This window comes from Macrobrachium nipponense, chromosome 2 (genome assembly GCF_015104395.2).
Source record: "Macrobrachium nipponense isolate FS-2020 chromosome 2, ASM1510439v2, whole genome shotgun sequence".
NCBI classification, from domain to species: Eukaryota; Metazoa; Arthropoda; class Malacostraca; order Decapoda; family Palaemonidae; genus Macrobrachium; species Macrobrachium nipponense.
In genome coordinates, this window is record NC_087201.1 from 57,331,069 (window position 1) to 57,348,422 (window position 17,354).

General features: G+C 28.4%; 1 protein-coding gene across 1 annotated transcript in view; it reads left to right on the forward strand.

Annotated features, from left to right (window-relative positions):
- Positions 1 to 17,354, forward strand: part of LOC135220603 (gamma-tubulin complex component 3 homolog) — a 269,457-nt gene that overhangs the window by 146,409 nt on the left and 105,694 nt on the right. The window contains exon 6 of the mRNA XM_064257896.1: positions 201 to 319. Within this exon, the coding sequence (XP_064113966.1) occupies positions 201 to 319 (119 nt within the window). The remainder of the gene's footprint in view (positions 1 to 200; positions 320 to 17,354) is intronic.

Sequence of the window (17,354 nt, forward strand, 5' to 3'; positions counted from 1 at the left end):
GTAAAGCTTGAAAAATTATTTTAGCAATTTGCATGAAATTATCTAAAGAGACCTAAAGTACCTGTGTTCTAAGCTTGTAGTACAAGGAATTGCAAGCTAGTGTGGGATGAAGTGTGCATTAAGGTCACAGTTATTACTTTCTTGATATGTTGTGTATTTAGGTTATGCATATACTTACAGTATCAGTACTTTTCTTCTAGGCCTAGTTGAAGTGAGCGAGAAAGATCTGGTACGTGACCTGCTGTATGTATTTGTGGGAATTGAAGGAAAAATTATCAAGATGGACAAAAAAAAGGATGGATATGAAATAGACTCAAAGGTAGGATTGATATATTGGTAGTATAAACATATAATTATGTATGTAATATTATATAGTATCATATAATTATTATGTTATATATATATATCTATCTATATGTTATATATATCTATCTATATATATCTCTATATCATATATATATCTATATATTATATATATACTCTATATAATCTATATAGATATCTATATATATAGTATTATTATTATATCTATATCTATTGTCTATATATATAGGTCTATATATATATCTATATATATATATATCTATATATATATATAATCTATATATATAATATCTATATATATATATATTATATATATATATATATATATATATATATATCTATATATATATATACTTATATATAATATCTATCGTAGATATATCATATATATATATTATATATAAGATCTATATACGGTATATCTATATATATATATATATCTATCTAGATATATATATCTATATATATATCTATATAATCTATATATATATATATATTATATCTATATAATCTATAGATCTCTATAGCTATATATATATCTTATAATAAAATTATTTTTCTCTATCTATATTATATATAATTATATTATATGATATATATCTCTATCTATATATATCTAGATAATTACTATATAATCTATATATACTATATATCTATATGTATATCTATTACTCTCTAATAATCTTAATAATATATATCTAATATATATATATATATATATTAATATAATCTTATATATATAATCTATATTATCTATATCTATATAGTTATATATATCAGTATATATATTAATAAATATATATGTTATATCTTATATAATATTCTATAATATATCATATATACTATATATTAATATATAATATATTATCTATATTTATATCTATAATCTATCTATATAATCTATATTCTAATATTTAAATATATCTATTATCTTATATATATATATATATATATTTATATATAATATCTAGTATCTATATATTATTCTATATAATTATATCTATATATATAATATATCTATAATCTAATCCTATATATATCTATATCGTATATATATATCTATATATGTATATTATATATATAATATATATGATATATATATTATATATATATATTATATAATTATCTATATAATATATATATCTATTATATATATATTATATATTATAATATTATTAATATTTATCTAATATAATATAATAGTAGTTATCTATTATCTATTATATATAGATTATCTATATATATATATTATATATATTATACATATATTTATATCTATAAGATATATCTATTATATATATCGATAATATATATATATATATATATAATAATAATTAATTATATATATATATATAAAATTATTTAGATTATATTATATATATAGATATAAGATAGATATATATTATATATATATATATTAATTTATATATATTAGATTATAATATATATAGATTATATTATTGATATAATATTATAGATATATAGATTATATTAATATATATAAGATATATATATTTATATATATATAATATATATAGATTATATATATATATATATATAAGATTATATATATTATATATATAATATTTATATCTATCAATATATAATATATGATATTATATAGATTATATATATTATATTATATATATATATCGATCTATATATATAAGATATTAGTATATATTTATAATATATTATAATATAATATATGTATATATATTAATATACTATATAGATATATATATAGATAATTATATATATTATATATTAGATTATTATATATATATATATATTAATATATATATAATTAATTATAATTAGTTTCGACATATATATCATAATAATACTATTAAATATAATAGATATTATAATATAGAGATATATAGTGAGAAGAATATAGATATAGATATCTTATAATATATATATATATATATATATATAGATATATATATTAATATATTATATATATATAATATATATATTCTAATATAGATTAGATATTAATATATATAGATATATATATATTATATTTTAGATATAAATATAAATATATATATATATATAATTATATAGATATATATATATTTATATTAATGATATGATATATAGATATATATAGGATACATATATAATATTATAATAGATATATATATTATATAATAGATATATATTATATATATATATAGATATATATATTATATATAATAGAATTATATATATAGATATAGAAATATACGATATTATAGATATAATATAAATATTATATTTATATATATAGATATATATAGATATTTTAATATATATATATATATTGTATAATATATATATATATATAATTATAGATATATACTATATAAGATTATATAGAATGATATTATATAGATATATATAAGATATTATAGATATAATAGATATATTATAGATTTATAGATTATAGATATATATATGATATATAGATAAGTATATATATCTAATTTTATTATATATAATATAGATATAGATATATATAAATATATTAGGATAGGTATATATATATATATATATATATATAATTGTAATATAATATTATATATTTATATTCTATATTATATATTATATAGATAAGATATTAGATATAGATATTATAATAATGTTATAGATATAATGATATTATATATTTATTATATCTATATAAGTTATATATAATATTTATATATATATAATATAATATATAATATTATTATATTATAAAGATAAGAAAAATTTTATATAGTATATATAGATTATATAGATATTATTATATTATATTTATATATATATGATATATATAATATATATATGTATTATATCTATATAATATATATTATATAGCTATAATATAATATATATATATATAATATATATTATATATATTTATATATTTCTATATATATTATATAGAATATAATATATATTATATATCTATAATTTTTATATATAATAAATATATAATGTATTATAAGATATATATAATAATAGATCTATATATATATATATATTATATTTATATAAATATATTATATATATATAATATATATCTTATAATATAATATCTATTATTTTATATATATAATATTCTATATATTAATATCTATATTATATCGATATATTAGTCTTATATATCGATATCTAATAATATAAATCGTAATATATATCTATATATTAATATGATCTAATATAGATATATTATATATAATATAATATATATATATTTATTAATTAATATATAATATATATATCTATATTTATATAATATATATCGATATTTATATTTTTATATAATTATTCGTAATAATATTATATCTATATATATCCGATATATATCATAATTATATTTATCTATATATACGAGATATATATATATATATATATCTATATAGATATATATTAGATATATATATATAATAGATATATATATAGATATAATATATATATATATTATATATATATAGATATATTATTCTAAGATATATATATATATAGATATATACTAATATCGATATATATAATAGATATATATATATAATATATATATATATATAATATATTATATATAATATCTATTATATATAATATATACTATATAGTATATAATATATCTGAATACTATATATTGAATAGGATATATATTATATAAATATATTATATAATATATATAATATATATATATATATATTATAGATATATATTATATATATGTATATATCTCTATATATTGGCAGAAGCGATCAAGCTATCGTCATAGAAGACTTGTACTATCATACCTGATCTTCATCATGTAAAACTTCAGAAGAATATACTATTTTTTAATACCTTGTGTTTTTCTACAAGAACCTCACCGAACCATGAGTTTAACACATCGTCGTAAAGATAATACCGACTTCGTAAGTGATCTACAAAACCCCAGACACTCCATTGAAGATGGAAGTGCAATACCAACCGACTTAGCGTATAGATTATCGCTAGTCTAACATTACCTCATAGGGCGCCTAATCATACAAGGCACAAGCCCTAATATTTGGTGGCCAGCGGACCAGAAGAACTCTACAACGTCCTACGAAAAAAAAAGAAAAAACAGAATAATAAATCATGAAGTCAACGACGACGAAAGCAGCAGATTCTTCAAGCAACCTAGTATCATCATTAGTGAGCGACTTCAGAAACAACAAGATTCGTCAAGCAACTTAGTATCATCGTTAGTGAATAACTTCAAGAAACAAAACCGACGTGTCCTTTTCCTACGGCAACGGAAGCTTCGTCTCTCAATAGAATCATTCAAGAAAACATCGTTAGTGAGCGTTTCCGGCACTGCAAGAAACAAACCGAACGCGTCTGCAGCATCGGATTTTCAAGGGCTCGAATCATCGAAACAACGCGCACGGGGGAAACTGAAGCCAAACCAGGTCGTCCGCTAAATAGAGGAGGACCAAGGCCGTGTGTCGTTATCGGAACACCGTGACTTCCCACAAAAGCAAGCTAAGTACAATTTTTTATTCATTTGGAGTAACTTTGAGTGTTTCCTTTGCAGGTCGAATTTCGTTATTCCTGTGGCTGAAGTTACGAGACATTCTTAATCTTACTTTTTTTTACAGAAATTATCTACATCATTGAGATTTCGCTACTGCGAGTTTTTATCTTTGAGTGTCTGTTTCCAGAAGTTCTACTGAAATATCATAATCATATACTATGTAACTTTATCATTTTGGTGATTATTAATCCCTTACGTAACAAATCATATTAAACAGTGAATATGCGTTTACGCAGTGGACGTCTGTATTTATACAGATGCATGGGTAGGGTCGTTAAGCACCGTAGTGATTAGAAAACACACAAAAAACAAGTGGAACACCCGTACAAATCTATATAAATTAGAGGTAACACTATTTCGGGTCATGACAATAAATGCTCCTTTGCAAAGTCCCGATCGCAGTTTTAGCCTTGAGGTTTTTGAGTTATATAAAATATCGAACCTCAATGACTCAACTCAACTTTAAAAATATGGCTGGATTGCAAGGAATAACATGTCTGTAAAAAACTTTCATCAGGCTAAATGCGCTGACCAGGATCCCTCACTATTTCAAATTTTAGCAAAGAATGAAGTACAAACAGTTAATATTGAATACAGTAGAGATAACTTGTCTTATTAGTAATCGCTCAGTTCCTAATAGTTCGTCATTCATTGCTTTATACGTAACCAGCAACATAATGCTAAAAACACACAATACGTTGCCGATGGTAATAAAGAGAAGGATCCTAATTATTACAAAAAGAAATAGAAACAGTAGCCTTTCAGAATCAAACGAGCAAACTCGGTTACTGTGTCACCTAGTCAAGCGGTCAAGGTTAGTCAAAAACTGCCGAAGTGTTCAAAACATAGCAAATTCCACACAATAAGCGACTCTAGCAGAGTGGGGAAAAGCGATGTTGGTTCATACCAATATCTTTTTGAATTAAAAAGGATTTTTCCTATGAAACACACGACCGTATAAGTAATCAGAGCAGGTTTTTTCGTTTTAATTTAATACATTAAGTTATAATAAATACTTGGTGGATTAAGCCCAACTGTAACGCGCCGTAAAAATTAGAATATCTTGTTTATTTCTTTAGCACACGCAATATCTTGTATTTACGGACTCACCGTCTGTTGTTCGAACTTCCCTAATGAGAAGTCCGGATAAGCGAGCGCTTACAGATACCTCTATAGTTATAAAAAAAATTGATCTGTATCTAGTGTAATTGTAAGATTCATCTAGGGGTATACAAAATATTATCTTACATCCTGCAAAATAAGGCGTGTTTATCAAAGGAAAATCCTAAAATAAAAACCTTCAAACATATTAAAAATCCGTTTGAACAAAAATGAGACAGTTAATCAAATAATAACTTATATAAAGGAACTATACATTTGTCTCATAAATCGTAACATTGTTCAAATGACCCAACAGAATTCTCCCACAACCGCAGTCGCAATTTGCACGCAAAATCTCGAGAAGCATGCAACCTCGAATGTCTTAGTGCGTGTAAAAAGACTTTGCTGGGAAATGAAATTTTTAATCCTTCCCGACACTCTGAAATATAACGATTTCCGCGAACAAAGCCCTAAAAGTATACATATCGTGGATACGGAAGTTATAAATATCGCATTTTTATTGTTGCTAATTTTTAATCACGCCCAACCAGTCGTGGATGAATCTCTCTGATAATCTATCTAAAGTAATATCCGTAAAGTCATTCAAGCAGAGGTGATTCAGCAGATTTTTTTTTAATTTTCTACCTGAATACCAGGAAGTTTCTCCACTGGCGAGTGATCTCTGAAAAAAAAAACGGATGTAATTTAACACAAAATACGGTCTAAGGACAAACATTAAGCTATATACGTACCTTCGTGTAGACTTTCAATGAAATTTCAAAATAGAGATAAATGACGTAGTTGAAAAATGTTAGTAATAGGAGTCATTAGGAAATCAAATAAGCCCATATAATTTTTCCCTCAAACGTCATGCCATAAAAGATCGGACTTGGCGTATCTGCGTAGATTTCTGTCGCTTAAACAAGGAAACGACTTCCGATAGTTTCCAGTGCGATATACCGACGACATCTTATCTCTGTTAGGTTAGAATAAATTTTTCACCAGCTTGGACTTACTTAAATGCTTTTACCAGATACCATTACCTAAGTGATTGTACCTCATACACCGTTTTTCAGCACACTCAGGGGACATTATCAATTTTTACGTATGCCTCCGGCTTACTTTGCGCCCCAACCCCAATTACAATATAGTGTTTGGAGACTTTTAGGGATAACCTACATGCCTATATGGATGATCTTGTAATCTTTTCTAATACCTTAGAAGTACATTCACATAAAGTAGAGCTAGTGCTACAGAGACAAAGACAAATAATCTCAGAGTAAAATATCTAAATGTGAGTTTTTAAAAACCGAACATGTTTATCTAGGTTTTATGTGTCTGGTCAAGGTCTTAAAGTAGTCCATGGTAAGGTGTCGGCTATTCATAACTTTCCGGTACTTATTAACGTAAAAGGGGGATACAGCACTTTTGCGCTGTAGTGGGTATTACAATCGTATGCAAATATGTAACTCTTCAATCATAGCAGCTCCTTTAACAGATCTTACGAAGAAGAGCGTAGATTAATTATGGTCTAAAAAGCATCAACAGGCGTTCGATATCTTAAAAGCGGAATAATGCAGCTTACCTAACTTAAAAATCCCTGATTTAAATAAGGAATTTTTTTTTTTTTATTGCAACAGACGCCTCAGACCAAGGGGTAAGAGGGGTATTACTTTCAGTCATATGATAAACAGTTCCTTCCTATTCGCTTTTATTCACGTAACTAAAGCCCTCTGAAGTAAATATGCAGTATAGCAAGGAAGGGCTAGGTATCTTTAACACTAGTACATTTTAAGTTCATAATCTATGGCTATCCTGATAAAGTCTTTACTGAACATGAGTCCAATACCGAGTTTTTTCAAAGGCTTTAATCACAGTCCAAAAGGAACTCGGTGACAAATGATCATTCAGGTCTTTGGAGCCAAGATAAGATATCTACCTGGGAAAGCAAATATCATAGCTGACGCATATCCCGCAATCCCGCACCATACCGCAAAGAACCATTAATTAGACTAAAAGATATAGAAAACATCCGTACCTATTGTTAAAACCGTATCTAAACAAGAAAATTCCTTAACCCAAGAGATCGCGAGCATTGAATATCTGGGTTGGAGCGCAGAACTGTTACAAACTGAACAAAGCAAGAGTCAACAGACATAACCCAAACAATAAACACTTCGAAACGGAAACAGAGTCAGCAGCAATAAACACCAAACAATAAACACTTCGAAACGGAAACAGGGTCAGCGGCTAAGCATAAACAATACACACTTCGAGCAGAAACCCTAAAGCAAAAGTATATTTAAAGTATGTGTATCAGAATAATGTAATCAAATGTAATATTATATGTAGGTCTGTGACGAGGTAAACCCGAAGAACACAGCAGATGACTAACGACCAGGTATTAGTAATAATCTCTTTCATACCAATCGTCATAAACTGGTTGCATTCCGTCATCCAGGGTTCCCTCCTATGTCACAGAAAGCCAAATCACTATTTTACTGGCCTACAATGCTTACAGATAGAAAAAGCACATAACTAATTGTAACACGTGTCTTGAAAACAAGGGATACACTAAGACACCTGTCAGTTTAGGAGCCTATCCTGTGCCAAATCAATCCTTGAAAGAATATACGTAGAATTATTAACAGAATTACGAGTCTGACAGAGGAATAAACACTTCTTAGTGTTAATAGTTTCCTTGACACGTTATATAAGAATTAATAGCACTAAAAACAAACACCGCAATTGAGTGCGTTACGAATATTTATGAGTGCTAAATCAATAAATATGGAATTCAACACATAATAATCTCAGACTCGGGTGGTGTAAATCAATAATAATCTCCTTAACACGTTGTGTGAATTCCTTTCCATTAAGAAAACCAATAATATATTTTATCACCCAGAGTCAATCGGTTTGGTAGAATAACGGATAATTAAATAGGAAGTGTTACAACTCGTGATATTGGATCCGACCGGATTATAGCGGTTCTCGCGGTTTTAAATACCTTTATCATTTATATCTTGTATCTATAGAATTGATGCCGCAAGTAGCCTTATACGGTACGCCGCTAGAACACTTTTCCACATATTCAAGCCAACCATTAATTTATCAAATATATATAAAAAAAATATATAAATAAATAAATATAAAAAAATAAAATAAATATGGATACAAGTGGAGTCAATATAATAAACACTCCGTAAGAAGTCGGAAGGGTTACAAATTATAATAAAAAAGGAATCACGATAATATCAATAAGCAAAACGTAACCATTAAATATCCAAATATATATGCGTAAAGATTTGAACTCTAACTTAACGCTTTAGTAATGACAAATAAGCTAAAAGTTCAAACACATATCAAAACCTACTGACATATTGTCTGTCCCGGTGATTTATATTCGTAGTCAATGAAAAAAAAAAAAATTAAATTAAATAAATAAATAAACTATATAAATAAAATAAATAAAATAAAATAAAAGAGATTTTAAAGTCAGGAAGTCTAGAAGTGAAAATGTTATCTATGGAATAATCCTATATGAATCTTATACAGGGCTAATAATATATATAGAATTTGTATGGAAACCTTTTTCATATAGTTTGAATAAGGAATATTTATTTAACATAATGCCAACATGAAACTAATATATTGTTCAATTTTGGTACTGTTGTTTTTTTTTTTTCAGACATTCTTCTCATGCGGGTGGAGAATTAAAACACTAAAATATCATTTGAAAATACTAAAGTCGTATCTCTTACAGCAAGTAACGTAACTCTTAGCTGGCTGAGAGCAATCTCCTGCAAGTGACGACGTCATCATTGCCGTATCAGCATTTGTTCCTTTTAACCTCAATAATCTGCTTACACAGGCTTCATCTGTGTGTCGTCTCTGCTTGCAAAAGCAGATTGACTGGAGAAAGGAATGCTTAGTTCATGAACTTCACATGTGGTTCATAGGTCACATGACAGGCCACATAACATATTCTTATCCGTGTGTGTAATGCAATTAGTTAAGGACTTGTAATCATTTTAAAATTAATGAACAATATAAGCAAATAGAATTTCTATGACAACAAAATGAATTAATTTTTTTTCTGAACCTCATAGACAATTAGAGTCAATAATTCAGCTTATGACATGGGTAAACGGACATTTAGAATTATCAAGTTGTGGATAAGAAATATTTACTTGCAACATTAGCCTATTACAATTCAAGTAAAACATTCATGGGAAAATGTCACATTTTCTTGGAAAACCCAAAGTTTATTTAGAAATTAGTTACATAGTGGGTTTTTTTCGTTGCATCTCCTACCTATTAATAATGTTTTAATAGTTAACCTCAGAAGATGCGCACGAGAAAATTGAATATGAAACTTTTGTTAGGGCACATAGAATCATGATTAATCTTCTCTTTGACTCTTATGTTGCCTGGCAATCTTACAATTAGCTCCGTTTCCACTTCTTTGTCTAGTAACTTACTACCAGTAATATCGAATTTTCTTTGAGATTCGTAATGATATCTATTTATTTTTTATAATTCTGGATATTTTTACAAGTCATCATAGACCTGGATAGGTTCACTCATTGTTAATGCCATGGATAAAAAGTTTGTACAGCGGACTCTTTTGAATTCCGAAATATCAGCGAATTCATGTGGGTTAAGTCTGGTCTAAATGGCCCTCTCCCCTCCCCTGTATTTGGATGTCGTCTGAATTTACTTTGCCCTTGTGACAAGTATAATTTCACTTGCAGGCTGATTAATGGAACCTGGTTACAGTATCTGCAGTATGAGAGTTTCACATCGCAACTTCAAAAAAAAAAAAAAAAAAAAATCGTTCGTCGCAGCGGACGACTACAGTCAAGTAACAACCGCCTACAATGTGAAAGGAATTTCATGGACTTCTTCGACCGACACCGTATCTCGTCGTTAATCTCGTTTTAATGCGGAACGCTCCAGCGGCTGTCGGAATTCGACTACAAAAGGGACATACTTCCGACAATTACGACCCGAAGGATATTCAACTCTACTTTGCTGGCGAAGGACTCGTGCTGGGGATGTTTTTTTTTATTCATCGCGAACGTAATCGTGTAGCTTAGGATGCAGAGAATAAGTATGAGCGCAAAAATAGAACGTTGGACCCGCCCAGGCAAATTTTCCCCTTGTTTTAACCATTGAAAAAGGCCGTTTCAGTGGCTATAGGTGGTTGTCTGGAACTGTGTAATGGACGAAAAGTTGTTCGAAAGCTAGTTGAAAGTGAAGTAGTATAACCTCGGTCATGTATCCTATATATATAAAGTATCATGTATCCTATATATAATTGATCATAAATAACAGAGTCGAAATATATCTTTGCGTGTACGCAATAGGAATCTCTTATATAAATGATCATAAATAACAGAATCTAAATATATCTTTGCGTGTACGCAATAGGAATCTATTTAAAGTGCACATATATTAATCATAATTATATGAATCCATATACATATGTATAAACAAATCAGGTAGCCTATAATCAATCTGTTACCTTTTTCTTACCATTATCTGCAGTTATTTATGAGTTAGTATATGAATTAATGAATCAGATATATAACATTTAGCATGAAAATCAACGAATCAATCAGAATAAACATTAATAATGTTATCAATTCATATATGAAAATTTTTATCAGTTAAAATATGATTTTTATCATGTTAATCTTCATTCTATGCAATTATCAGAGTACATTAGTATTTTCTGTAGCATAAGTATCTTAAAGAGATGAAGTGAAAAACTGTATCATTATATATATCATGTGATCACTATTATTTACCAATATCATTGTTTTATATTTTATTACTTGAATCAATTCATGTACACCATGAATTTTTATTTACTTATATATATATATATTCACATAGTGTCTGTATCACACTCCTATAAGTCAAATGCAAGTCAAGTTTGAGTAATATTCAGTAGTTGGTTTTGGTAGCTGACCGAGCTAATGTAAGTGTTTACATAATAAAAATATGGAATGTTAGTCCATATATATAAAAGTCTAAAACTAAAGAGGTCAACCAGATTGCTTGCAGGAATGTGATCAGACTAGAGACGCTAAAGATGACGTATACAATAAGTATGTAAGCTAAGATAACATGCCGTCACCTGTAGTCATTCAATTGTTTATAAACATTAGTCCAAGCTCCCTGCTTGAGACAACTACCCCGACCTATTATTCAAACGGCCTACGTGATCTGTAGCGTGTCTCATTTGATTGTGTGTTCGTATGAAACTATGTCATTGTATGTATGTTCATATGTTCGAACTACTGTCTGCTTCTTCATAACTTGTAACGGAGATGGTAGACAGGCAGAACAGAGTTAGCTATCGTCATTAGAAGACCTGTACCTCTTTACCTAAGCTTTATCATGTAGAGGAATAGGATTAGCCATCATCATTGGCAGAAGCGATCAAGCTATCGTCATAGAAGACTTGTAACGATCATACCTGATCTTCATCATGTAAAACTTCAGAAGAATATACTATTTTTTATACCTGTGTTTTCTACAAGAACCTCACCGAACCATGAGTTTAACACATCGTCGTAAAGATAATACCGACTTCGTAAGTGATCTACAAAACCCCAGACACTCCATTGAAGATGGAAGTGCAATACCAACCGACTTAGCGTATAGATTATCGCTAGTCTAACATTACCTCATAGGGCGCCTTATCATACAAGGCACAAGCCCTAATATTATAATATATTTATATATATATAGATATATAGATATATATATATATATTATATATATATATATATTATATATATATATATATATATATAGAAATATATATATATATATCATATATATATATATATAGATATAGATATATAGATATATATATATATTATATATATATACTATATATATATATATATTATATAGATATAGATATTATATAGATATATAAGACATATTATAAAGTTATAGTTTTATTCTATAATATATAATATATTATATATATAATATTATTATATAATATATATTATTTATATACTATACTTATATATTATATATATAATTAATATATATATTTATATATATATATATATATATATATCTTATTATAATATATAATATATATTATATATATATATATATATAATACGACACACACAACAACACAACACAGAGTGGTTACCTCGAGATACGAAATTAATCCGTTCGAGGACGGCCTTCGTATTATGAGTTTTTCGTATCTTGGAACACATTTTACATGTAAAATGGCTAATCCGTTCCAAGCCCTCCAAAAACACCCCAGTAAATTATACTTCCAGGCCTAAAACACGTTCTAGGGTTACGACGGAAGAAATATGTCTCCAAAAAGGCAAAATACTGTACATACTTGAGTAATATTCTACTGCATGTAATGTTCAACCCCATTTTTACTGCATATATTAGGACTTCAGCATATGTCCCTTAGCAATAAGCCTAGCCTATGTTAGCGGTTGCTACTGTAGCCTACTCTATGATTCTGACATCTAAACCTAAGAGCTAAAAGCTTAGAATATGCCAATAAATTGTATAAATAATCAGTATGTACTCATTTCAAATAATTATTAATTAATCATTAACTATAATACACAAACAAAGAAAAAACAAACCTTCCAATCGATTGTTTACATTCTTACGAGTATCGAACGAGCGCCAAGCAATCATTTTTCCTAGCACACAGTAAGCCATAAATTGTCATTAATATCTCTCTTCAACTAATGAAACCACCAAACAGTATAATAACCATTCATTTCTATTCTTTATTCTATCTTTACCTAATGGAGATACCGAGTTACTGACAGCTGTAATGAAACATACGTAATACGTAACGTAATAATAAAACAGAAGAAGAATTCTAAAAAATACCTATTTGTTGGCAGACTGATTTATTTTATATTTTCTGATATCTAATTCACAATTTTTTTATTAAATGTATTGCATGTACTCATTTCAAATAATTATTAAGTAACCATTAACTATAATAATAATAATAAAAAAAAAAAGCTTTCAAACGTCTGTTTACATCCAGCACTTACAAGTATCGAACGATCGCCAAGCAATCACTTTTACACAGTAAGCCATAAATTTTCATTATCTCTCTTCAACTACTGAAACTACCAAACAGTATGATAACCATTCATTTCTATTCTTTATTCTATCTTTACCTAATATTTTTTTTTTTATTAAATGTATTGCATGAATAAGTTTTTCAATTTACAGCAACGTTTTACCAATAGAATACTTAAAGCACAAGGGGTAGATGCTGACCAATAGGAGAGCAGGACCTTATGGGGTGACTAGCATCAGGAACCAATGGGAGAGCGGGAGGATGGTGGCGAGTTTACTCAGTTGGCGGCGCGGGAGTTTTAAAATTATTCTCGGTGGTCCGGGCGAATCTCGGGACTTTACAGCAACAACCTTTCGTATCTTGAAAACTTTTTGTATGCAGAGCTGTAAAATTTTTCGCATTGGCTTTCGTATCTCGAGTTTTTCGTAAGTAGAGCCTTTCGTATCTCGAGGTAATACTGTGTATATATATATGTATATATATATATATATATATATATATATATATATATATATTATATATATATATATATTTTATATATATTACATATATATATATATATATTATATATATATATATATTATATATATATATATATTATATATATATATTGTTACGTATGAGCCCGGCCTTGAGAGAGGCTCCGATACGTAAACAGAAATAGTTGAGGGAAAATAAAGGAAATTTACTTGAACTTACCGTAAAAGGATTTATAGTGATAATTTATTCTAGAGGAAAGGTCGCCAGAAACTCGGCTAAGTACTTTACAGCTATTTATTTACAAGAGGCTGCTTAACAGCCAAGGTTTAAGTGAATGCAACTGGTCCCCACATGGACTAATAATATCTCTCAAGTGAATGATAGCTGGCGTAAAATGAAATTCGTAAATAAAGCTGGTTTCGAAATCTTGCGGGAATGCAACACTTGCGGGCAGATAGACTTGACACGTGACTCAGGGAATCTGGAAAAGAATCCCAGATTAGACAAGATAAAAGAAAAAAGGATTTCTTGCCCAATTTCGATTATTCAGTTCTCTAACACTGGGGAAAAGGAACTTTAATGTTTCACTGAGGTATGCAATGACTTCATTTGTCTGGGACGATCAAACGAGGGGAAGCATGCAGCCATGAGTCAGTGAGAGGAAACAAAGGGATGAGTTCTTTTGATATAGAAGTTTGAATTGGGAAAATGGGGAGTAATTAGGCACTAGGATGTAAGGGACTGGCAATATGCTGTTTCACAAGACGTACCTGGATGCCATGTTCAGTGGATCTTTGTAGAAAATGCGGCCTGGCATTGTCTCAGGTCTGGGGCTCGGGCACGCCACTAATGCCATGGATAGGCATAAATGGAAGGCAGGTGGTTGGACATCCGTCCGAGGTCACGAACTGGGGCTCTCTGAGAAAGATCACAGGTGTCTTGCCTGGGTGTTGGGGGTCAGTTTAACCCCCCACGAGCAGGGCAAATCCTGGAAACAGAACATCAGCCAGCAGAGGGTTCACAGGAAAAGGAGCTTAAGATATAGGCCTAAGAAGTACCAGTCTGCCTACATCCTTCCCTTTGAGATACGTCCCTAAAGCTGACAAAAGACTATATTCTCCCCATCCCAACAGGAAATGCTTAACTCTGGACGGCTAGCTCTGGTTTCCTGCCCAAATATATATATATATATACAGTAGAGACCCGGTTCACGACCGTATTAGAACTCGACATAATCGGATTTCGCCACTAAATTTCCAATAAACTTTGTATCTGTTTTCAACCAAAAAACCAGTTTCCGACCCCCGACCATATGATGTTTGTAAACAAATCTCTTTCCTCCAGCCGCCGCTAGATGGCGTCATCCAGTGCTACCAAATGTAGCATAATTTCATGTTTTTTTAGCATAATTTGACCCAAGAATTGGAGCTTAGCATAATTTCTTTCACACTTAGGGTTCTAGTACAATTTTAGAATGTATTTTCACTAAAATTTTAAATAAAATGCAGAAAATTCCTCAATTTCATACACAGCTATAGTGAATGTATCTTCAAGTGAAATTGCCTCAAAGCAGCACTAACAAATGAGTTAATTGCTAAGTTTGAACCCAACTAAGGAATGTTAAATTTTGTGAATATAAATAAATACCCACAGTGGCATGACAAACGATCAGTAAAGTGTTAATAATGTTTTTTCTTCATGAGTAAAGAATTACTCTTTTTTCCTTTTTTAAGTTTTATTTTTTTCAGTAGTTATCAAAATTTTAATTATGTCTGAAGTGATTTTCACACAATTTTCAAGTATTTATTCATTGTGTATGTGATCTGTTAAAGAAAAATAGTGTTTCAGTGGCATGATAATGATCAAGTAATAAGTACGTATGTTTTTCTTCTTGAGTAGAGACTGGGTTATTTGTTTACCTTTTTTTTTAGTTTAAATTTTTCAGTAAATATCAGTAAATAACAAAATGTTATATTTGAAGTAATTTTCACACATTTTCAAGTATTTATTAATTGTTTATGTAACCTGTTAAAGAAAAATGGTTCTGAGTGGCATGATAATGATGCAGTAATAAGTAAAATTTGTTGTTTTTCTTCACATTTGTATGTGTGATCTTCACACATTTGTCAAATAGTATAATAGTGATTGCATATCAAATAGTGTACTAGTGATTGCGTATGCGATCTATTAAAGAAAAACGGTGTTTTATTACGAGTTTCCTAACATGTAAAGATCATCAAATTATTAGTTATAATATTGTCTGTTCGTCACTTTGTATCATTTCACCTAATATATAAATGTTTTAAATTTCCATTACATTGTTGTTTTAGCTCAAATGTATAAGAGAAATGAGATAATAATATATTAATAGCATAATTCTGGCACAAAATTGCACCATATTTGACATAAATTCTTGCTTGGACCGACTAGCATAATTTAGCAAAACGGTTGGTAACACTGGTGATGCCACTCAGCATTGTTTAAAGTCCGCAACTAATGTTTACAAACATTCAAACATGTGTCGTGTCTTGTACACCTTGCGCGCATTTCGTTTGCTTTTTCAGTGGTATCAACTCTATACGCAGTTACCTTTTGATTCATCATGGGTCCCAACATTACTACTGGCTATCTATTAAAACCTTTTACTATTGTTAATCTCTGAAATAATGGAAAAGTGTTTACATGGCATCTCGCGTTTTCCTTCTTCAAAATGTTTCCATCATTTCCAACTCCAAAGTAAACCTTAAGTTTCGTCTATCCTCTCCTCTGCATGAAAGTGATGAGCGAAAAAAA